The 24,145-nt window shown below is 45.5% G+C and overlaps 1 protein-coding gene across 1 annotated transcript; it reads right to left on the minus strand.

The window, feature by feature from the left end:
* Positions 1 to 793: 793 nt before the first annotated feature.
* LOC310908863 (solute carrier family 23 member 1-like) lies at positions 794 to 23,135 on the minus strand. The gene is made up of 12 exons (XM_083860298.1): positions 22,662 to 23,135; positions 19,055 to 19,198; positions 17,611 to 17,768; positions 14,455 to 14,614; positions 12,947 to 13,128; positions 9,510 to 9,630; positions 9,047 to 9,203; positions 8,608 to 8,861; positions 5,387 to 5,551; positions 4,436 to 4,544; positions 3,265 to 3,360; positions 794 to 2,160 (listed from the first exon to the last, which is right to left on the minus strand). Exons 1-12 carry the CDS (start codon positions 22,713 to 22,715, stop codon positions 1,892 to 1,894), a joined length of 1,869 nt encoding a protein of 622 aa, XP_083716424.1. The 5' UTR covers positions 22,716 to 23,135; the 3' UTR covers positions 794 to 1,891.
* Positions 23,136 to 24,145: the final 1,010 nt, after the last annotated feature.

The following is a 24,145-nucleotide window of genomic DNA, read 5'->3' on the forward strand; positions in this document are numbered from 1 at the left end:
AATACACTTTGAATTATTTACTTTTGTGAAATGTGTAAAGCCAAGTGATCAGCCCTGTGCTCTTCTTCCACACCTAATTCTTGGATGAATAGTGCTGCTCAGATAGTGTCTTGGAATTAAAATGCTGTGAAATTGAATAAAGTCCTTCATATCTCTGAGTTCTCATTAAAGGCTCTGCAGACTTAAACAAACTGTGTTCTGATAGTGGTTATGTTGAGGTCATGCTACCAGTCATCACAAAGAGAAAGGATGGAAGTTTTATTTTAAAACCTAAACTAAAGCTGGCGTGCCTAGCTATCCAACTTCAGCAGCCAGCTTTTAGACTGAGTTCAAAAGGTCTGGACTGTGGCCCAGCATTTGCCTTGGTGCATAAAAGCATGACACATTCAGGCAAAAACATGTGGAGCTGAGTACTAAAGTACAAGGGAAGAATAAACACCTGTCCCTGCAGCTGAAGCTGTAGTAGCACCCCCAGATGAATGTTTGCCACTCTGCTGTGTTTGAAAGTGGGGCTGCAGGGGTCCTGTTTGGGTTTAAGAGTTCTTCAGAGTTCTCCAGGGTGCAGCCTTGTCATTCCCTGGCCTTTCCAGTGTACTACATTTATACATGCTGGCATTGCTTTCAGGCTAGAAGCATTGTAATGATGCTAAGGAGAAGATGAAGAACACATTACTTTGATCTCTCTTCTTGCATGATCATAGTTCACAAGGGTGCAGCCCTGCAAGCAATCCTTTGAATAGCACCTGCCACTCGCTACAGCAACCACCCTGAGAAATACCATTACAGTGTACATTTTATTTTTTTTTAATTATACTTACAAAAAAAAAGCAAGTATTAATCTCAGTGAAGGAAACACAAGCTTATGCTACAGCAACAATGTTATTACACACCACCAGCAACAAGGACCACATGTGATCACATTGCATGTGGCCTTGCAGGTTGAAGCTAATGGAGCAATAACCTGCATACCTGTTTTCCAGAGAAGTGCTTGTCATACAATCACCACACCAGACCAAACAGGTACAGCAAGGGTACACAAGACATAGCAGTAGCATAGGGATGCATAAGATTGTGAGCAGAAGTGTCTTCTCCTTTATACTTGATGAGGATTCCTTCATCGTTGTAGGGCTGGGTGCCCTACAGGAAACTGGTTCACCTGAGATTCCTCCCAGCACTCCAAAGGTGGGATACATTTCAGTGAAGCTGCTTTTTTCTGTTAGCTGAAGAACCTAACTAAGGTCTCTAGAGTCCCTTTGTGGTCTGAGGCAGGAGAGACAGATTCAGAAGACAATCCATCCCATTAACTTTAGATGCCTCTCTTACAAAAACATTAATTTGGCTCACTAAATTACGGAATATGGAATGAGATGAATCATGACCTAGAGGTACCAGCTCCATCCCCTTGGCCAGGATGAGGTATAAAACACAAGGTGAGAGGTGAGTGTTGCTTTAAGGCGCTGGGGATTAACCTCAGCCCAAAGGATGCCCAAGAGTGGTATAGTGCCCACATCAGGGATGCTTTCTCCATTGGCTCCTTCAGCTGCCAGATCAGGGGACAGGAAGCCCTTCTACTTCAGCTGAACAGCTGCCCCTTAGGGTGCCCAAGGGTCAGTGCAAGGAAGGAAACAAAACATCTTTCCTAGGCATTTCTTGGGCTTTGGTGTTCGCCGAGGAGGGATTAGATTCTTTCTAGAAGTGAGCAAGCAGGAAGAAAGAAAGAAAGAAAAATTTACTTCCTCAAGGCCATCAGTGGTGCAGTCAGCAGAGCTGGGAAGACATTATCCTTCTCCTGCTCCCCCTATAACAGCTGCCAGCTCATGCTGACATGATGGGGGCTGCAGACACTTTCAAACCTCTGCTTCTGAGGTGAGTTCAGTTGCAGGCCAGGTGCTTATATCCTTGTATCAGCACTAATCTCAGAGTTCCTTTCTAAGCTTGTTTTAACACTGTTTTTCTGCCCAGCAGCCTTCAGTTCATCCATTCTCTTGTCACAAGACAGTCTTTTGGGGCAAGCAGGGAGATAGCGAAACCAAGAGACATTGCAATATTTGGTGCCTATGCCAAATGGAAGATCATAGACCTTGGAAACAAGCTGAGAGCTCTCCATCCCTCCTTCATGGCTTTGCTTCCATGCCAGGAGCCCCCGCTCCTCCTGTGTTCCTGCAACAGCAAAGTGAGATTGTTGTTTTTAATACAGCAGGTTTAAGCATAGGGCTGCTTTGTGTGCCTCACACCCACTGCTCAAATCCCAGTAGACCAAGCACAAAATACAAATCCCTTCTACTTAAACCCTTCCAGCTCAAAGAGCTCTACAAATATTCACTAACGAGCTTCCAGACAATATCCCTTTTCCTGCAACAGCTTCCAGCCTTCTTCACTGCTTTCCATGGAAGTCATGTATACCAAGAGAAGGTTCATGCAGTGCTGGGAAAGCAAGGCTGGATGTTAAGTGCCCAGACACTTCCGAGTGAATTTAGCTAGCAGTAATTAGTCAGTCACAAGTATTTACCCTAGCCAAAGGAATTCCTAAGTGCCTGTAACTGCTGTGGCAGCGAAGTCCCTCTTGGGAAAGGGAATGAGCACACCTGTTAATTCTGCCCAGAGGAGCTGATGATTGAAGGCTACAGAAAAATGAATAAGCTAAAGAGAGATTGGCTTTCCAAGAAGCCTCAGACAGTTATAGAATCTGGTTAACAGAGTGTCCTTCCTTCCTGCTCTTCTCCTGCAGCAGAAAAGAGGGCTTCCTCTCCTATTCTTATACCCTCCCTCCCCCCCCATGCTAGATGAAAATCCAAGGCTCTTTGCTGCCTGTGAGGGCCAGCTGCAGGTGGCCTGTCTTTGATCACCAGCCTTTCCTACTGCTTTCCACTGCCATGATTTTAGTTCAGCCTCAGTTTTAGCAGCTCCCATACTGGCACACATTGGCTCCTTCCACTTCTTATAGCTGCTCTCCTCTCTCCTTGTAACTAGCAACATGGTTTTAGGCTGGCATTTTCCCTGAAAGACATATTTGCCAAATAAACCTTTTCCTCAGCATGGGTTGTTCATGGCAAGTTATTTAATTTCTGATAAGCTGATTGTTTTCCAGCCAGAGACCATTTCAGTAATGTCTCCTGTTCCTCACCTCTCTCAGGAGGAGTGCATGGTCTTTCATGGTTGCTAGCACAACTCCTATCCATAGAACAGGAGTCATGAAGACAAAAACTACCAGGGAACAAACCCTAGGACAGGCACAAACCAGCAGCTCATTTCAGCAAGTCCTACCTGGAATGGTATTATCCAGGATAAAGCCCAGAAGTCCACCCACAAACATGCCAGTGGTGAGAAGCACCAGGATCACTTGGTCGAGCTGGATGATTCCTAATAGAAAAGTAGAGCTTTAGATTGTGGTGCAGGAAGATGCATTTTACCTGTTTTACCAGCAACTTTTCTGGTGCCAAAAGGCTGCAAGTTGCATGCTGTTGCTTGGATGAGACTTGCTTGGATGAGACTTGCAAATCCAAAGCGGAATGTAAGATTTGGCAGTGGAAGAGAGAATGATCTCACAGCCAGTTTCAGACCCAGTTTCAATTTTATTCTACATGATTATTCACAGACCCACAGTGGGCAGGAGATGGCTCATAAATACTTTAAGAGCCTATTAACAGTGCAGACCCCAGCACTGTCTCAGAAAAAGCCACTTTCTGCTCCAAACACATTCAGCACCTCCACAACATAACACCACCAGTTCCCTACAGGAACACAAGCTTCAGTTCCCAAAGAAATACGAGTATATTTAGCATGGGATTTCACCACAAGTTCATCAGATGTGATGTTTCCCCTTGAGGCCTGATGGCCGTGAGCACAGCCCAGTGGCACTGAGCACATGATAGAGCATCTACAGAGCATGTGGTTTGTGGGCCCAGCTCTTTAATCAGCCCACCCAGCACATCACATATACTTTAAGAGAAGACATTCTGGCCTTTGTGATGAAGACATTAGTCACACAAGACACAGTGAAAGCCCAGCAGTTGGAGAACTGAAAATTTCAATAAAGTAAACTTGATGGAATTTAGTAGAGGAGTATGCTCTTGCATTTTGAAAGCACAGCATTTTATTGTGTTTGAGCACATAAGAAAGCCTCATTTATTGAGAACCTTGACCAAGATTCAGCCCTGGAGTATTCTCTTGCTTGGCCCCAGGAATGTGTCCGAGGGAAGTGCTCTGCAATCCTTATCCCAAGAAGAATCTGATTAGATGCAGTCACTGACCAAAAGCAGAGATTTCTGCACCAGAGCTGTGCATAGAGCAAAAGGCAAAATCAGCCTTCACAGAACATGCCAGTCAAAGCACAGATTTCAGCATTTTATCAGGAAAAGCTATTTTAAAAGATTTCTCTGGTCTGCCTTTCCTTCAGTATTATGCTACAGAAAATGCTTATGATGTCACTTCTTACCTGTCTCCAGCAGCGTACTATTTTTGCTTGCCCAGTTGGGAATTGTGAGGCCAGCAAATAGAGAAAATCCAAAGATAAAGATGTTTCTTGAGGAGTTCATATCTGTATACTGCATGGAGAAATTTCATACATTACATGCATAAAACTGTGGATTACTGTTACGTTCATGAGACATGGTGGGACACAAGCACTGCAACTGGGAATGGACCAAGCCCTGGTGCTGCTGGGGCATTTGTGATCCTGCAGTCAGTCCCCAGTGCCAGCCAGCCCTGCCCTTACCAGGCAGCCCTCTGTGATTTAGTCCTCTGGGTATAACCCTTTATCTTTACCTGAGGAATTGCCAACATAAATGTTTACATTTGCTGCAGTGTGGTTACAGTTAACACAGTCTGGTAAGAAGCTGACTTGAATCTGGGGGTCCTGTGTGCAGTTTTGGGGACTACAATATAAGATATAAAGCTATTAGGGAGTGTCCAAAGGAGGGCCACAAAGGCGGTGAAGGGTCTGGAGGGGAAGCCATATGAGGAGCAGCTGAGGACACTGGGCTTGTTCAGCCTGGAGGAGAGGAGACTGAGGGGGGACCTCACTGCAGTCTGCAGCTTCCTCATGGGGGAAGAGCAAGGGGCAACTACTGATCTCTTAACTCTCATGCTCTGTGACAGCAAACGGCATGAAGCTGAGTCAGGGGAGGTTTAGGTTGGGTATCAGGAAAAAGCTTTTCACCCAGAGGGTGGTTGGGCACTGGAACAGGTTCCCCAGGGAAGTGGTCAAAGCACCAGCCTGACAGAGCTCAAGTGTTTAACAATGCTCTCAGGCACATGGTGTGACTCTTGGGGTGTCCTGCTCAGGGTCAGCAGTTGGACTCAATGGTCCTGATGGGTCCATTCCAACTCAGCTTAATCTGTGATTCTCTGTTTCAGTTAATTTAAGTCCCCTTCACACAGCTGTTACCTGTAAATTGGAAATCCCCACTGCTGTGATAACTCCAAACATCACAATAAACATGCCTCCAATCACAGGGACGGGAATGCTGGCAAGCATTGCCCCAACTTTCCCGAAGATGCCACTCAGGAGCATGGCACAGGCACCAGCAATGATCACCACTGGACTCCCTACCTGGGACAAGATGAAGAGGAGAGAGTCAGACACTGAGCAGCAGAGACAGGCAAGGGGTGGCAGGCTCCAGTGCCAGCCTGTCAGGTAGGAGTTGCAGCACTAGCCCTGGCATTCCATGGCATGTTCAGGAACAGGTTTGGATACAGCTGCTGATGAGCTGAATGGGAAGCATCAGTATTTGTGCACCATAAATATTTATCATAAAAGGCATTCTGAGTGCACCACACCTACTTACTCAGTGTTATCCTCTCTCCTACTATTGACATAACTTCAACAGTTTGCAATTAAACTGAAATAAAAAATAAATAAATAAAAGCACAGTAATCCCCACTCGTTCTTGCTTTAGCCTAGAAATATCTTGGCATACATACAAGTCTGGCATTGCAACCCCTGCCCCCCACCAGTCAATTCACTGGACAATTCTTCCACCAGCATTTGGAATGTTATCCAGAAGTGACTTTCAATGAGGTGTCCCATAGTGATCCCTCCATTCCCTGGAGACCAAGATTTCAGAGACCAGAACTGGCTGGCTGTTCCATCCTCATCTCTGGGATCTGATATAGCTTTTCTATGGTCAAGAAATAATGAGTGAGGAAGTCTCTTGGTTTGTCCCTATCTCTCATCACCCACCTATATTCAATAAAACCTTCTTTTTTTTTTTTTTTTTTTTTTTTTTTTTTTTTTTTTTTTTTTGTCCTTTTTCCCCTAGGAAGACTGAGGGTGGCCTTTTCTTGGTTGAGCACTACAACAAAGATGGGATGAAGCACCAACCCATGCCCTTCATTCAGCTCTGCTAGAGCATATGAATAGGAAGGAAAAAGAGTATCTGCCAAACAAAGGATTGAAAGAAACATTTATATGTAAAGTGAAAAGGAAAGAAGCAATATTTGTTAAACTTCCGAGTCAAGATATACCTTGCCCACAGCAAAACTTGACCTGCCTAAAAGAATCATGCTAAACTTACAATATTTGTGTCAGGGAAACTCTGTAATCCTCTGCAAATATTTTATAATTCAATTAAATATTTTAATCCCTCCCTTTAAATATCTGGAGAATGTCTAATTACAGGACAGGCATTTTGTGAATGCTTTCAACAAAAAGATTCTCAGTACCTAATAGTGTCTCTTTTTAAGTATTCCTTAAATATGTACCTTTAAATACTATAAGTCTTTCTTGATTGTGAAAGATAAATTAAAAAGATTTGTTGTGGAATTTCAAAACAAAATCATGCATTGCCATCACATGCTTCATTGCTTTTTATACTTTCTGGCTTAAAACTTTGGGACACTATTACCATCTAAATGTTAATTAATAAAAGCCAACAGATCCATTTGTTCCAGGATTAGAACAAAGATTCAGAGTCTCAGTTTGCTAAAATGTTGAATTACCATATATATGGAGTTGGCCTTAAAGGCAAAAGACCTAATCCAGTGATAGCACTGTGACCATATTCTGCTAAAGCCACTAGTTTAGAGTTTATTTCAATTATGTGAGGAAAACAATAAAATCAGTTCTCTTTCTTAAGGCTGAAGAAACTGCAGGTCCCCACAATGTGTGGTGACTCTGAGGCTTTTACCTCTCTTTAAAATCCTCCTCTTCTTGGAAAGGAGTTCTCAGTACTGGCATACTGGGCCTGATTAAGTTTAAATATTGGTGCCTGGTGAGATGTAAGATATTGCATCTTGGCAGCTTCTAGCAGCTTCTCCATGCTTTATCTGTCAACCCCTGTATCTGAGATCTCCAAAGACTTCTCAGGTGGTGCTGGACATCTCTGTTTAAGCAGAGGAAACAAGTCCCTTGTGTTTCCATTTGTTGTGGAAAAACGTGTTTTCCAAGTAAAAAAAGAAATTATATCTGCCTTGTGCTCTCAGCATCCCCATCTGTCCCAGACAGAATGTTTATGCTGATTTAAATTGACTGAGATGACACTCTATTTTCAGCTCTTTCAAGTGTGGACAGAGTGAGCAGAGGTGAGATCCAAGGGAAATATCTCTCCTGAATCAGCAAGGAATGGCATGTCCTCCTGGAGGACTTTAGCATGCATTGTGAGAATACGTGTCCTATAATCTGGTAATTATTAATTTGGGCAGCATCCCATGCATACAGTGCATGCAGCAAACTACACATCAGGAAAGAATTGGCTCAGGTAGATGGTTAATATGCACAGAATTCCTAGTGACAATGCACATGTGGTGATATGCTGAACTGGACTCCAAGGCGACATTCAGGCAGCCCTTGGTACTCGAAGCAGCCACCTCAGTCAAACACTAACATTGAAATGTGTGAAAAATGGTTATTGTGAGTGAGGTTTATAAAATCCAGTAAAATAAGCAATATTATAGAGTGAAAGCTGTAAGGAAGCTGCATTTATTTAGTGACTCGCAGCTCTTCTGGCATGGTATTGCTTATTGGCAATGATTTGAATATCTTGTCCAGTTAGCAGCTAAGTGTCTGTCAGCCTATCCTCTAGTTGCAAAGCTTAGACAAAATCTTGAATCTGATTGTCAAGCTTATCTCTGGAAATTTCTTTCCCTAAAAAATGCAATTAGTATACTCAAGGGACGCACAAAAACTTTATAGAGACATAAAACCCCAAACTTTTGCTCTCACATTTTATAACCCTGAAGAAATAGTCTACCTTTCACATGAGTGTCATTCTTGGGTTATAGAAGATGTAGAATTTGAAGCCCTATTAAATATTCACCCTTTCCCTTTCTCTCCTTTCCTCTTCCTCTCTCTCTCCCTTCCTGTACAGGTTAGCTCAGCTGTAGCACTGTCTTTTCAGCCTCACCTAGGCCAGGTGCTACGAGTGAGCACACTAATTCCCTATGCAGACCAGAAGCAGAGACAGGGAAGCACTGCCCACTTCTGTTAAGTCATTTGTGGTGCTGCTGAGCTGGTCACCAATGCGCCAAGACACAATTTTCCAGCGTGCCTTTCGGGAGTTGGGCTGAGATCACCGCCCAGGTCCAGCACAGAGCCATGTGCACGGCTCTCCTGCACACACCCCCGCGGGGGAGCCCTCCGGCTCGCCCCACAGCCACCCCGCCGCTCACCTTGGTGATGCCCAGGGCCCCCACGTTCTCGCTGTAGGATGTGGTGCCGCTGCCCGTGCCCCAGGCCCCGGCCAGCAGGCAGCCGATGCCCTCCACGCCGATGCCGCGGTTGATGGCGTGCTGCGGCGGCGGCGGCGCCCCGCACAGCCGGGCACAGGCGTAGTAATCCCCCACGGACTCCATCATGGAGGAAATCACCCCGGCCAGGATGCCAAAGATCCCGGCCACGCTCACCGTCGGCGTTCCCCACTGGCCTGCGAGTAAAGAGCTCGGTTTAGGTGGGTGGGGCACACGTGCCCTGAAATCTGCCCCCGGGGGAGGAAGAACAGCGGGAATGCCTGGGGGCGTTTGCCTGATCTTTGACATTTCATCTCCCCCGGTAGTCGTAAGTGAAGGTGCAGGCAGGAGCAGGCAGGATGGGGAAGGGGGGCAGCGGTACCTGGGTAAGGCAGCCGAAACCAGGGAGCCTGTGCCAGGACGTTCCCGCGGGTGTCTGTCCGGGCCAGGTGGCCGTAGGCAGCGGGGGCCGCGGGAAGGACGCCGGTCACTGTCAGCACGTAGCAGAGCAGCCAGCTCAGGGACAGCCCCAGCAGCACCTGCCCGTCACAAGCAGCACGGGGGGCTGGTTAGGGTATGGCGCGGCCGGGGTGGACACGGTGTCCCCGCCTGACCCTTTTCCCTGCACACGGAATAGAAGCAGCAGGAGCTCCTGGAGGCCCTCCTTCCCTCCCTCCCAATGATCAGGGCCATGGGGAGCTCTTTCCCCTCTGCCCTTTAGCACACGGGCTCAGCTGGGAAGCACTAACTCATCTGGACACGAGTGGAAAGAGCCCAGGCAGCCCAGGGCGGGTGAGGCCAGTCCCTTGGTCACAATTCCCCGGTATCCAGGAACCCCAACATACCGGGAAGATCTGGAAGAGGTAGATTGGAGAGTAGTGGCACTTCTTGTCTCTCTGGTAAGATGGCAACGGCACAGCAATATCTTTCAAGTACTGAGAGAACAGAACTATGAAAAAAATAGTCCTAGAAAGAGGGAAAATGAGACCATAAACAAAGTGAGTGCCCAGCTGCCCACCTCTCCCCACATTAAGTGAAGACCTGCTACCCAAGAGCCCAGGACTCCAGAGGACCCATAAAAACAGGCTCTCAACAGCAGAGGGTGGGTCCCCACTCCACCAAGCCAGAGGTGGAACAAGCTTTCCATCATAGTCTACTGATAACTCCACATATTTGCAAATAGCTAATTTATCCTTATTGTTTCAAGACTGACACGCCAGGTAGTACATCTCTGAGTATAGCACAGTTGCAGAAAGGTTAAAAATGCCTCCTAAGTAAAAGAAAGACCTGACAGGCATGCAGGGTTCAGGTTCTGCCAGTGTAATTCAGATATATTAGAAATTTCCTGATTTCAGGTTTACCTATGCTGCTCTTCAAGGGGCAAAAGCTCCTGTAACACAGAGTAAAAGAAGAGGATTTGGTTTGGCTGTGCAAATCCCTGTTTTGATAGAAAACTATGGTGGGACTGTGGGGATGCACGTGGTGCCCACAGGGCCCTCCCAGGCAGCCAGGATGGGGAGAGCAGGGCTCCCTGTGAGGGCTGTGCCATGGAGGGGCCCTCCAGGGCAGTGGTGCTCCATGTGTCCCTGCCACCACCCGGGGCTCATGCTGTCGGAAGTAACTGCAGGTTCGGCTCCTCTCCCATCTGTTGTGCAGGACACATCTGTGAACAGCAGCACATCTGGATGCACTCACAGCCTGCCCCACATGTGCCTTTTGCCCAGAAAGGCCAATCAGATGAAGCTGGAGGCTACCATGTGAAGAGAGGGCAGGGACTGGGCATCCCACTTCTACTGCTGAGCTGGTAGAAGACCATGGACATTTCCTGTGTTAGCCAGGCCTCTGAAGGGCTCATTATTTTAAAACAAATCTAAATTTTATATATTGAGTGAATTAATCTGGATAGGATTTGGTGAGAAATCAATTGCACAGCTGAAGTGCACTGACTTCACTGGAAAACTGGTAGTTTTCCCCATGTGAAAAGGTGACAAACTGTAGGTGCAATCGTAAGGGACAGGCAGAATTCCAACAGTGCAAAGAAAACTCTATCCTTGCTTCTCTGCAAAGAAGCTCCATGACATACACAATTCAAAGCACTGGATGACTGGAGGGAGATAGTCTGAGGAGGAACTGGTTTCATGGTTTCTAATGCTAAAGAGTCCAGACAGATTGTGTGAGTATACATTTTGTGCATTTGCATGAACAAAGGTGCTCAACAGCATTATGACTCACCACAGAACCCTGTCTCAGAGAGGTGTCACTGCTTATTATTCAGGTTGCCTGACACATTCTACTAACAAACTCTATTTTCAGTTGCTTATAGTTCTACATAACTTTACCCATTCAGGATGAAAATTTCCATGGAAAATGTCTGCCTCAGGGCAAATATTTTTTGAAAAATATATATCAAACCTATTTCAAAGAGTGATGTTCAGGAAATAGACATAGCATGTAGCCTGCATTGAAAAGGTCATTTTGCCTTAAGCAGTAACAAGATCTCCCTATGACCTGGAGCAGAAATTTGAGATTTAGTAGAACTTGTTCTTTGGGACAATGGATATTGTTGTTTCTCACAAAAATCTGCTCAGCTATGCTCAGTCTGCAATGACTCCAGGTTCCAGGTCAGCAGAAACATCTCAGGCTTTCACATTTGCAGACCATAAAGATTCTGAGCGTTCTGAGTATGTCCAGGCCTTGCCCGGTGATTAACTGTATGTGCATCATCACCAGAGAGTAAATCACCACACACTAGAGAAATTTGTTGAGGCAACAGTGGGGATCTTCCATCCCAAGAGCTCTGAGATGTGGTGGGGCTGAACAGCAGCCCCAAGGTCACATGGCTCTTGTCTTCCTCTTTCTCCATCCCTGTTTTCCCTCTTTCACTAACAACATCCATGGAGTATGGAGAAAGCAGCAAAAGAGGACACATCTGGGAGGGCTCAGAGCACAATGATCAGGCTGGGGCTAAGGTGTCTGAGTCAGGAAAAAAGGGATTTGGCTTATCATGGGTAGAAGATGGGACAGAAATGAGCAGGATAGAAAGGTGATTTGGGCTGAGAGCAGGGACACAGGCTGAAGGACTGGGACCCCATTAATGGAGTAGTACAGTTGGGCAAAGAGGTCAAGTGTGAGTCTGAGTTTAGGAGCTAGTGGCTGGAGAAGAGCAGCAGAGAAAGGAAATAGTCCAGGCAAGGACATACAGTTTGAAGAGGGAAATTCACATTTGCTAAGCTAAGGGGTTAGGACAAATCACCAGAGCTGGAGAACAAGACAACAAGCCAGGAATATGATGGGAGAAAAAATAGTGAAAAGACAGCTGAGTTTTAAGCAGGGTTTGGAATAGTACGGGGTGCTGGTGGAAGAGACTAGCTGGATGAGAAACTGGGGAAGGAGAAGAGAGGTGGCTTTTGGGTTCTGGGAGGGCAAGTGCAGGGAGGAGAAGAGACCAGGAGAGAAGTGTACTGGAGCATGTCCTCACAACAATGTGCTGTCTTCCAAGGGCTACAGTCAAGCCTGTGTCCCAAGTTGTCAAAATCAGTTCTGAAAGCACCAGCAAATAATGGGAGCCCATAGAGAGGTTAACAACCTACTCCTCTTGCCTGCTATCCCATGCTGAAGTCTGCATTAGGGAGCTGAAGGAACCAAGCCTGCAAGGCAACCATGCAGTGGCATTTCTCCTTTTTAAATTCATTTCTGAAATACCTAGGAAATTTTGCCACAGTCTACACTCATGCACAATGGCAGGCACACAAATGTCCCTGAAAGAACACTCACTGCTGCAAAGCTACATGTATAAATAGACCTTTCCAGACCCCCTTCGACCCTCTCTGGAGAGAACAATTCCTCCTACTCATGTGAAGACAATACATAAAGCACCAGCTATTTCAACATAGAATACCTAACTCTGAGTGCTCAACTTTGTCATTTTAGGAATGTCTTTTAAAGTTAAATAATGGGTGTGTAAGACAGTGTGTGTAGACAACTGTGACAGAGACTGCACACACACGGGAAAGGCTTCTATCTCTACTGACCTAGGAATTTTGGATTTTTACAGAAATCAGGTTTTTTAACTCATTTTTCAGTTTTGCTTTGTTACTTTAGCCTCCTGGGGGTTGGAAGAGAATGAATATGTCACATGGCTGCTTTGCACAAGCCTGTCACATGCTGGTGATCAACAAATAAATCTTGAACCCGGGAGAACTCTGCTGCAGACTGTGACACTTGGTTTAATATTAGAGGCAGGTGATTACTCTCAGCTTTCCCACAGAGATGTGAGACTTACATGAATGCTATGCCCCAGTGCTGCCCAGCCATATCCCCAGCTGGCTCAAACAGAGGTAGTGCAACCAAGGTGATGGTGGGGGCAATTGTCAGGGGGCCGATGAACCTCATCAGAAATCCAATCAGGCCAGAAAATCCAACGAAGATTTGAAAGCAAGAAGCTACAATGATAGTTCCTTGTACCTGGAAAAACAGAGGATGAAAGCAGAGGTTGGAAGGAGCTCCAGCTGTTGAGCCTTCATGTCAGTGCAAAACCAGCATGAGACCCAGGCTCAGCCTCCAGTGACAGACTGGCACAGAGGCTTCCTGCTGACAACAGTAAAACCTGTCTGAGAATTACATGTGGGCAGGACCACCAAAACAGCAGAACAGCAACTTCCCCCTTAGCTGATGGATTTAGTGGTCACCAGGGCTAATTTTGTTCCAGAGATCACCTCCTCCCTGTCCTTTTGGGCTACCCAAGCATGCATCACCTGCCCTGCACTCTCCTGCCTGCTCCCCCAAGACAGGGGAAAAGCTCTTGGCCCAAAAACAGGAGCAGGGCCATGGTCTCTACTGATCTCCCTTTTGGGAAGGGCTTGTTTCTCTTCAGCACAGGGATAGGGCAAGTGACTCATCACAGCCTTTTTTTTCTCTTCCTAAGAATCAGTTTCACTCTGGAACACATTTATCACCCTGAACTTCCCTGTGTTTGACAATCATTGCCAAGGAGCCAGCAATTACATTCTAAAATGCTTCTCACTTCAGTGTCAGCTTCAGGCAGGGGTGAGGCTGCTCTCTGCCTTCTTCAGATTTGTTGACAATCCCAGGCTGGGACCTCTGTGGTGCTGAGGTCCTTCTTTCCCCCAGCTCCAAAGGGAAGAGCAGCACAGGGGCTTAGTGAATGACCCAGGCTGAAAGACATCAGCAGTGCCCTTGTGATAGATTTATGTGTATCAGCCTGTGCTGCACAGCAAATCCCTGGTGAGCTTTCAATACTTCCCAAGTGGTTTGGAAAGCACACCAACACATGGATCAACAGAGGCAAATTTAGTCACTTGCTCTGATAAAGGCAATCAATGTAGAATAAGGCAATGAGACCCCGGACCTTTCCTCCTTCCTTTTGATTACATAAGAATGCCCATTTCCTTAATAATTACAGTAGGTTTTGCCTTGCATTTTTTTACTAGCTTCCTGTGCTTAGACAGGGTTCTTTCCTTGAAAATATTTTCCCTCCTTTTGTTGTTCTAGGCTAACCATGCTTTATGGAGAAGGGATCTGATTGGACCAGTGGAAACTTTGCAGGGACCATAAATCACATGAGGAGGTCTGCATGTCCACTGTTCAGCAGCAGTGAAGCACCTACTTTTTTGATAGAGAATAGATGCTTAGGAAGCTGCAACAGCATGAGGGCCAAGGTTTATTGGGAATAGAAGTTTCTCCATCTGTGATGGCCATGACATGGTCAGGCACTTTACTGAAAGCAAACAGCCCTGATTCAGAGCAGGTGCCACTGAAAATGTAATATACCTCTCGCATCCGTGTCTGCCAGACTTGGATGAATTCTGGTGAAGAGGCATTCACCAGGGTGGCGTTCTGTGTCCAGGCAGGGCACTTCCAACTGGGGAGAGACAGCATTGCCAAAATGGGGGTCAGGAATGTGACAGTCCCTCCTTGAATAATAGGCAGCCTGGAAGGAAAGCAGAGGGAAAAAAATGACAAGTGAGAATGCTAGAAACTCTGCTCCATAAGGGTGAGAGAAAGGAAAAAAAATTAAAAATCAGTCAGCCCATGGCCTCTGATGATATCATTTGAATTGATGTGGCAGGTCACCGTCACGGACCGTGGATAGGAATTGCTGCCCATTGCATGCAAGAGCGATGACGTGGGGTAAGAGCTGAGGTTCAAATACCAGCAATGGAGGGGCACATCAGTGCTCAAGTCCAACCCTGCTACGCTGTGTTAAGGAAAAAGTAGTGCTTCTAATGGCTGATGAGACCACAGACCTTCACAGAGTAGAAAAAATCTGGCAGAGGGAAGAAGACCAAGGAAGAAAGATGGTGAGATGCTGAAGAAAAGCTCAGCGTCAATCTTGCCAATATCCAGTTGCTTCCTCTGTCCCCTTTGGCTGCTTTGGTTTTCTTCACAACATGCTCATGCACACAAGGACATGCACTAACTACTCTCCATGCCCCAATGATCCTCATTCTGAGGGTGATAAAAAATGTGACTTGGCTTTTAGTACGCCAGCTTTTAATGCAAATTCCTCTTCTGCATTTCTGTTGAAGCTAGAACCACGTCTCCTGCTTTGGAGTATCTCTCCATCTGGGAATCCCTCAGGCTAGCAAGGAGCTTGCATCTCCAGAGGAGTTCAGCACTGGCTTAATGCAGAATTATAAAGCAGAGCAATTCTCCTTTGAGCTACATCAGCCTCTTTTTTCATGCACAAAGAAATGAAGACAGAGACCTAAAAGGCCTCACTGGCTCCTCAAAGCCCCACACAAGCCCCCATTGCTGTGCAAGTTTTTTTAACCATTCCTCTAGTGTGCTTGAAAAATCCTAAGCTGCCTGAGAGAGAGCACAGCATCCCTAAAACAGCCAAGGGAAACCTCCAAGGTGCCTCTGTCTCCCTTTAGGAAGCACCCCAGGAGGAACTCCCAAAGCAACCTCTCCTTGTGCCTCATGGGACCTGTTCAGAAAAGCCATGGGACAGCAATCCAGGTGACTACTTTTGCAGGGTACAGCTTTTCCTGAAACAGAGGCATTTCTGCCATTCTTGAAATAAGAGATGGCATAGCTGTAATGTTGTATTGCACTAAAATTTGGGAATTTGGGCACTGTAACAGACCATGTCTCTGTCACCTAAACCAAATACTTATACTAGTCATGCACAACTGAAGCATTGTCAAAGCTTTGAAACAATTTTGCTGGGCAAGGCACAAAAAACCAAACAAAAATAAACAGAGAAGGCCCAGGGCCATGACTTAGAATCTAACAATAGAATTATAGTTCCTGCTGTGTTGGTCCTTAAGATATTCCACAGCCAGTGTTGGCATGGGTGGGCTCAGTGTTGCCATGGGTATGCTCAGAGGAAAATGGGGTGCCAAGGTGATGCTTATGGGGCATACTGAACTCTTTTCTGTGGGGTTTGCAAGAGGGAAAGCTGCAGAAATAGGGAAGGCAATATTATGTCTTGATAATCAGCATATAATGTCCAAGCATTTACTAAACAGGGCTCATCATAATGGCAAATGACCTGTGAATTCCCTCAGGAGCCTCTGATAGTGTCTCCAGTGACTGTCTGGGGCCCACTGCTGCTTCTTCATGCTGTGTAACATGACTGAGCTGCAGAGTTCAGTGGGTCAGCTTTTCCCTTGGCTATTGCTTCGTGAATGTCCTCACACCTTATAGTTGGGGTCAGCAACAAGGCAGTTGCACCCTCAGCATGGCAAAAGCCATTCAAGTTTGTCCCATGGGAACAACTCCTTACCACTTAGTTTGGTCTGTTGTACGTCAATTAGCCATGAGAGAAAGAGGCTCTCTGCTACTCTTTCATCCCCAGCTAACAGAGAGCAGGGGACATTGCAGCTCTCAGGAATTCACCGAGGTGTTTGGAGAGTGCCTGGGAGAACTCAGAATGCCTGAATTGCACCAGCAGCAATAGTCATGCACTCCAGCCTGAATTTAGCTGAAGAACCAGTTTCTCTGTTTTTTTATAGTCAAAGTGTGCCTCCTTTCTCCACTAATCCTGTAAAAATGTAGAAGGGGAACATCCTTCAGGAAGTTTGTCTACAGACACTTCTTAAGACTGAGAGAGATAGAAAAGTCTCAGTAGTGAATGAAGCAGGAGGAGGAAAAACATTTTCTGGAGCTGGCAGTTGACCAGTGATTTGATGGCAGAAGTTTTAACCAGAGACCCTCAGATTCAGAAGCCAAAGAATGTGTAACTTTTGTCTTTAAGCAAGAAACACAGGTTCTTGCCATACTGGAGGAAAAAACAGGCTGCGAAAAGAGAGAGACAGCCCAGAGTTATGACAAGGGGAAGAAATAAAAGAAATTTTTCAAGGTCAGCAAAGATACAGGGTCTTTCTGGAAAGGGGGCATACTTGCAGTCATCTCTCTCATTGAATACTTCTTTTTCTGGGTATTGAATGGCAACTCCATGCTCATCTCACTGCTGGCTGCTCATCAGCAAAGGATTTACCTTTTATGTCACAAATCCCTGAGCACAGGAAGTGGCACCACATAACAGGACATGCTGCTGAACTCTTCCCTGAGTACCTAAGTGGTGGCAGATGGACTTCAATTTCTCCTAATTATACCCTCCCCTAGAGTTTTGGGTAGAATCTGTGCTCCCTTGACCTGGTCCAAATCAGAAGGCCCCTGCCTCAGCCGGATGTTCAGAGGAGTAAGAAGTAAGCAGGTACTTTTTACTGCATGTTGCAATGCTCTATTATTTTGAGGACAGACTCCTTTTAAGCCAAACAAAAGGTGTATGAAGTATCAGGAGTGCAAAACTCAGAACAGCAAGATAGCCCTGCAAAACTCTCAGCAGTTTCAGGGTGCTTTGGCATGGACCCTGACTGCCCAAGGGTAACAAATGACTTTCACTGATAAACTCTGTAACAGGGTGGTGGCCTAGCACACAGTAATTGCTCACAATCCCAGTTCTTGCATTTGGCCTACCTGACTCCAAAGATGACTTGCAGCAGGGTGCAAATGCCTGAGACAAAGAAGATGGTGTTGATGAGGTGGCTCTGGGTCAGTAAGTCATGCTCGAGGCAAAGCCCTTTGGAGAGGATCAGCGGGACGGCTACAAGACCTCCCATGGCTGTCAAGAAGTGCTAGGAGCCACAGAGAAAGATAGGGTGAAGAAGGACACAGAACTGGCTCTATGTTATTATCATGTTGTTGAGAGAACTTGCAGATTTGTGCTTGGGCAATGCTAGCATCACCCATTCGCTCTACTTTTTTTTTTTTTTTTTTTAGCTTTAATGCTCTGTTAGGGGCTGTTCCAAAGCACCTACAAGAATTAGAATGCACCCACTGAAATGTCTCCTCCTTTACATGTCCAAATTACATGTCCAAAGACCTTTTGTAGTACTCTGGACTTCCCAGGCCACTGTCAAACACAACCAGTTTATCTTCAGCACCGGCAGACAAAGCTGTTGGACATACTTTTCCAGGAAGCTGGGGACCTCCCAAGGTACAGGGAGAGAGCAATCAGGCAAAGTGAATGCAAATATTTCAGTCCATCTTATTTGCATCACAAAGGACGACATAAAAAGTTGGCACATTGGAGCTACACGTTTTTTGCCATCGGTAGCTTTTCTCACACAGTGCAATTACAGGTAACCATGAAAAGTGAGTGCCAAAGAATGGAAGAATTGGGCATTGTATTTGTCAGAAGAGTCACAGACATTTCTACAATGACCTGTAGTTAATGACTAAATTTGAAAATAATTTTTAAAACCTCTTTTTAATTATTAACCTTTGTTGTTCATTCTCACTTTGGAGCACAGGACTGCAGTAGCAGAAACACACTTTATTCGTTACAGGCATGTTTTATTAAAATTGTGATGCAGATGTGTTGGGCTGATACACTCTGAATTTCCATTTAAAGAAACAAAGTACAAAATTCCACCAACCTCCAAGCACAGTCCATCATTATCTTAATGACTCTGAGGTCTCTTCACACAGGCTCCCTACCCAGCATGGCATTGGTGGCACTGGGTCATTTAACACACCTGGGCACAGTCACCAGCCAAAACAGTGTGTGCCTTGCTACTGAGTTTTTGTTGCCATGGGAAGGCAGAAGTTCAGAAGCCCTTACACATTTGTCTGCCTTCAGCCAAGGTACCCAAGGTACATGTTCTTATTAACCGTTTGACCTCAGCCCCAGGACTCTGCCTGACCATTTGCACTTCAGTGTAGCTGTGGGCATGAAGATAACAGTAAGTGCTAAGGATGTGGACCGAAGGACTTAAACTCAGTAAGATCCAGCCTCAGAGCTCCATTCAAGCCTTGTGAAAGAAAAGCACTCCCAAATTCAGGTTTCACCCAAATTAACTGCCTGAACAGCCATGTAACTTTCACCTACTCCCAGCCTCCCCCTGCTTTCCTGTCTCACCTGAATGCCCAGCAGGATGCACAGATACCAGGGAGGCACATCTGTGACAGTGTAGCCAAGCTTGGGCCCACTGTGGCCAGTGCCCCCACCTTCCTCTGGGCCCCCAGCAGCTGGTGAGGAATGGCAGTGTCTCCCATGTTCACCCTGGACAACAGGAGAGACACTTTGTTAGCCACAGCCTGGCCCTGCAGATGGCCCAGCAGCTCCCTCTCTTGCAGCGATGCTCCATGTCTGGCAGGAATACCTCCTGTGTAGTTTTTGTATGCGCTGGTGTGTCTAGGCCTGCAGAAACATTAGACAGTGTCTCAATCTGAAAGGGACATCCAGACAAAGTACATTAATTATATTAAAATCTAGTTAAGGATGAAGAAACTGCAACCAGAAGCAAGGAAGAGTGTGCAGTGGGCTTATCAGTGAAAACTGCACTGTCCTCTGGTCTCTGTACCTCCTGGCAATTTCACCCAAACAGCATTTCTTATAAAATATGCTAAAACACCTGGCTGCCACTAATTACCGAGTAGAAGCATGTTTTATATTTAATTTCCTTAGTCTTCTCTTTCAGTATCCTTATGCTCACCTTTACCAGTGTTCTGCCATGATAAAGACACCTGCCTTTTGTCTTACTACAAAACCCTACTCCTTCAGAGGAGCTGGGTGAAACACAGGGACACCAGTACATAGGAAATCCCAGGATCTATGCTTGGGTCTCCTCTCAGGCAGCCAGAAGCCCCAGGGCTTTCCAGGGAGCTGTATGCCTTTCAGAGTTCATATAAATAAAGATGTACTTTGCCAAGGAAAGCAAAGTAGTGCTTTGCTTCATTTGCCACTGCTTTTAAGTTGAGCAAATTCTCCTGCTTGTCTGTGCCTCCTTCCAGCCCACTCTGACCCCTGTGTGCGCACACACACACACACACACAGTGGAAGGAGGCTGTCTGGGAAACCACAACACTTAGAGCCAGATGCTCTAATTAACCTAATTAAGACCTAAACCTAATTAAGAGCATTTATTTCATTGACCCATCTCCAACTGGCAAGTCCTCAGCATCCTGGCAGCAGAGGGCTTTCCTGGGCTGAGATACTCTGCTCTATCAGGCAGGAACAGAAATCTGCTGTCTGGAGAAGTTTAATCAGTTTGTCTGCACCAAACTTCTTTTTGTTTTTTTATCCTCCAAGTCCTGCAGGAATCTAAAGACACCAAAATACCTGACACAACAGCGAACAGTCTGCAACAGTTACTGTCTGCAGTAACACTCCTGGCCTACCTACAGATTGAGATATAAAATAAATGTTGCATTCTGTTGTAAATTTTGCAGGTGTGGCAGATTATTACCAAATTTATTTGCCTGAAACCTTCAGGTTTGCATTCTCTTGGCTGAGTCTCCAAAGTCCCATTTTAAGTCACACTGTTGAAAACAGGCCATGTAATCCCTAAGACCCCAGACCCTAATATTGTTATTGATCTGAACTGTTGTCTGAGGGGTAGGGAACTCAGGTTGTAAGGGTATAATTGCTTGTGAAATTCTTTGTTCAAGGTCCCTCCCCAGCAGCACCCAGCTTGAGCTGTTTCTACTGCAGTACCACTCAAATAAACTACCTTAATCAACTTAAAGCCCAAGACTCTGCTACGAGATACCTATCATGGAGAAGCCTCTTTCACAAACACAGTGTATTTATCCAGCCTAGGCAAACAGAGAGCATTACAGATACTTCAAAATACATAGGTGAAGGCAGAGTTAATTCAAACTGGACTCGGGCATGAACTTGAAGAGCAAAAGCTGTTTCTTAATAACACCCTGTGCAGACATTTTCATTCCAAAACAAGAGAGGCTGAGCCAACGGACTAACAAATGTACAGCAAGGTACTTAAAACAGCCCATGCATGGAGTTATCTGGGGACAACTACCCCTGAATAACACCACGGGTAGATAAATGCTAAGCTAGTCAGACAGCAGTAAGCCCCTTTCTTTTCATTGCAATTTTCCCCGTATTAACCAGGGAAATATTCCAGCTAGGCAGAGCCTGTGCCAGTAACAGCCCCGCATGATCATCACGAGTGCCTGACCCTCCCAAGGAGCTGGAGGGGAGTGAGCAGGGCTCATCAGGAAAAGGATGGAGTGGAGATAAAAGGATGAGACAGGAGCAGAGGCACTGGAGTCAAACTGAAGTGCAGAAGGTACCATCTTAAAATCTGAAAACATTTTCTTGCTTGTAAGAGTGACCAAGCATTGCACAGGTTGCCTAGAGATGTCATGGATTCTCCATCCTTAGAGATATCAAAAAACTGTCTAGACACAGTCCTAGACAGCTAGCTCTGGGCAACCCTGCTTGAGCAGGGGTTTGGAGAAGCTGACCTCCAGAGTTGCATTCCAACTTGGCCAGCCTGTGAGGCTGAGATGCTGGCAGGAGGACAAGGCAGGAGCAGTCTGGAGCAGGGCAGGGAAGCCACTGTTGGGGGTTCTCAGCCCAGCTGCTCCCATGAATCCAGGGGACCAGTACACTTTCCATGTGCCTCAGGCTCCAGACACAGACAGCATGAGGGCCCTCAATCACATCTTAAATAAGTGCATCAGGAAGGCAGTCAGGAACTGAACTGCCTGAACTACAGGTAAAAGACCTTTGTCTTCTACCTTCTTTAGGGTGATTCAAACCGTAAGAATTCACAAGTCTGGTATGTGTTATGGCAGAACAAGTTAAAATGGAGAGCCTGCTAAGAAAATGAAAGAAAACTGACTGACTCTGAGCACTTCCCTGAGGCTCTGCCCACAGCTGGCACAGCACCTCCACTGCACATAGCAAGCTCACCCAGAGCTACCCAAGAAATGTGGGACTTGTACACTAGGAGGTTAAATGCTTCCTCCAAGGTAGCACAGACAGGTGGTCTGTACCAAGGTAGCAAGATGTTTGTAGGACCCCACTCGTTCACACCTGCTGACAGAAAATAAGCAAAGTTTTAATTTATAATGGAGGTGACCCCTGCTTTGGGATAGGAAGGGGGATGCCATGTCCCAGGACCTTGCCCATGGCTGTTATAGCTAGCAGCATTCTCAGTGTACCACACACCCCTGGACTGGCACATCATTTACAGCTTTTACTATACTTCTGTAATTCTACATGATACCCTCCTCAACTGACACCCAAATCCCTTCTTTACCCTCTTTCTAACACCTCACACCTTCTTTCTAACAATTCACCTCACTAGAAATAGGTCCAAAAGACAAAGAAACACAGTCTTCACTACGCTAAACTTCTATTTCAATTTTTCTAATTAATTCATAAAATGCATTACCCAGGAATATAGCCAAAAGCTCACCTGCTTTTCAGTACAGATACACTTGTGCTGTCATTCGTCTATATTGTAATTTTAGAAATAGTTGTGAGAAAAGAAGTTTAAAGGGTGCCAGAGAGTAGAAACTATGCTGAGTCTGCAGCAGCAGCAGGGGCTGTAGTGAGGAAATCATTCCTCAGATTCTTGTCGATAGGAGCTGAGACAGAAGTTTACCACACCAAAATCATTGCAGTAGCCTGAGCCCCCGGGTCTCCCTTTTTCCTCCTTCCACAGGGTTTGCAGCTGTTTATGCAAGAATTACCCTTCAGAGAGCAGACTCACCACAAAGCTGGTGTTATCTAGCTGATTGAGATCTTTGTCTGAAGAGGAGGTCATGCCGTCCACTTGTCTTCGCCGACTGCCTTGAAAAAGAACCAGTCAGAAGAGGAAAGCCTCCCAAATTCCCACTACTTCCAGTCAAAACAGCCCTAAAGAAATGGGGTGAGAAGATGCAGAAGCTGGATTTCAAGACCCAAACAGCACTCAGTCCTAGCTATTCATGTGAGCTGCATTGCAGAAGCATTTCCTTTTCTTTGGCTTATATAAGTGACTCGTTTTCTCCAGCTGATTAGTGGACCAGCCTTCAAATCAAACTGGAAAGCAGTCCTTTCCTGGAATGAGAGAATCAGCAACTGATGACAGAAAAACCTTCATCATCCATAGGTAAGGATGCTGGAGGATATCAGAGAGGCAACCGACTCAGCCTAGGAACTTGTTGCTTCATTACTGTTTCAACAGCAACTTGCATTTTTTCTGTGGGCTGGGCTTGTCTTTGTCGTCATCTTTGGGGCATTCAATTACTAGTTAGTTTCACTTATTTAGTATGTAAACTACTGTGTATTTTGGCTTAGGTACAAACATTGTCATCTTGTAGGATATTCCTATTACAGCCTGAAAAGAATGAAGCTTTTACTGTGAATTTATTTATGGCAGCAACCAATGATCAAGTGTTGAGATATATTAGTTGTTTAGCTTAAATAAATTTTAAATAGAATGAGTCATAGTTGTAATATTATGTAATTTAGAATACTGTTTGCTTAACTTCACTTGTTTAGCAAGAGTAGCTGGATTTCCTGAAGCCTTGCGCCACAAGCTGTGGACTTTCACAGAGATATGCTTTTGGCTGAAACACAATTAATTTTCCTAGTAACTGGTACAGTGCTCTGTTTTGTCTCTAGTATAAGAAAAAATATTGATAATACACTGATGATTTAGTTGTAATATTTATACTGAGTCTAGCACTCTTTCAGTTCCCCATGTTCTGCCAGTGAACAGGTGCACAAGTGCAAAACAGAAGATAAGGATGCTACAACCATCAACTCAATAAAATAAGGCAGTGGCCTGCCTGCATGAAGACAGAGAGAGTCCAATAAGATATTAGAAGACACAGACCAAAAATCACCATTGGACTAAATAAGTGCATTAAGAGCACATGAAGTGCAGGTGTGTAATCTTACGCATATAATTGCCTTTTTGTTGGGATTTCTTTATTCACGGTCTCTCTCTGAAGGCATTTAGCTCAAGCTGGCAAGCTGCTGTACCACTCTATTAAATTCTTTATTTTTATAAATTCTGATGCCTGAGACTCTGTTGTAGGAAACCTATGGTTGAGCCCAAATGAGGAGGAAGTGCACCTGAGAGCATGTGTGACTCCTGGAACATTCAGGCAGTGGCTTCTCCTTTCACACAAGTCATCAGAACACGACAAAGAGGTATAGAAAACATAAGACTGAAAAAAGGTGACTTCAGGTCATCTGATTATCACC

This window comes from Zosterops lateralis, assembly GCF_965231275.1.
Source record: "Zosterops lateralis genome assembly, chromosome: 4".
In the NCBI taxonomy this organism is placed as follows: domain Eukaryota; kingdom Metazoa; phylum Chordata; class Aves; order Passeriformes; family Zosteropidae; genus Zosterops; species Zosterops lateralis.

Bases quoted from the DNA above. Each gene is read 5' to 3' on its own strand.
- LOC310908863 (XM_083860298.1), bottom strand. From the start codon at position 22,715: ATGACCTCCTCTTCAGACAAAGATCTCAATCAGCTAGATAACACCAGC. The intron at 14,615-17,610 runs GTAGGCCAAATG...CTTTCCTTCCAG, and splicing joins CAAGTCATCTTTGGAGTCAG to GCTGCCTATTATTCAAGGAG. The intron at 3,361-4,435 runs GTAAGAAGTGAC...CTTTTCTATTAG, and splicing joins TAGTACGCTGCTGGAGACAG to GAATCATCCAGCTCGACCAA.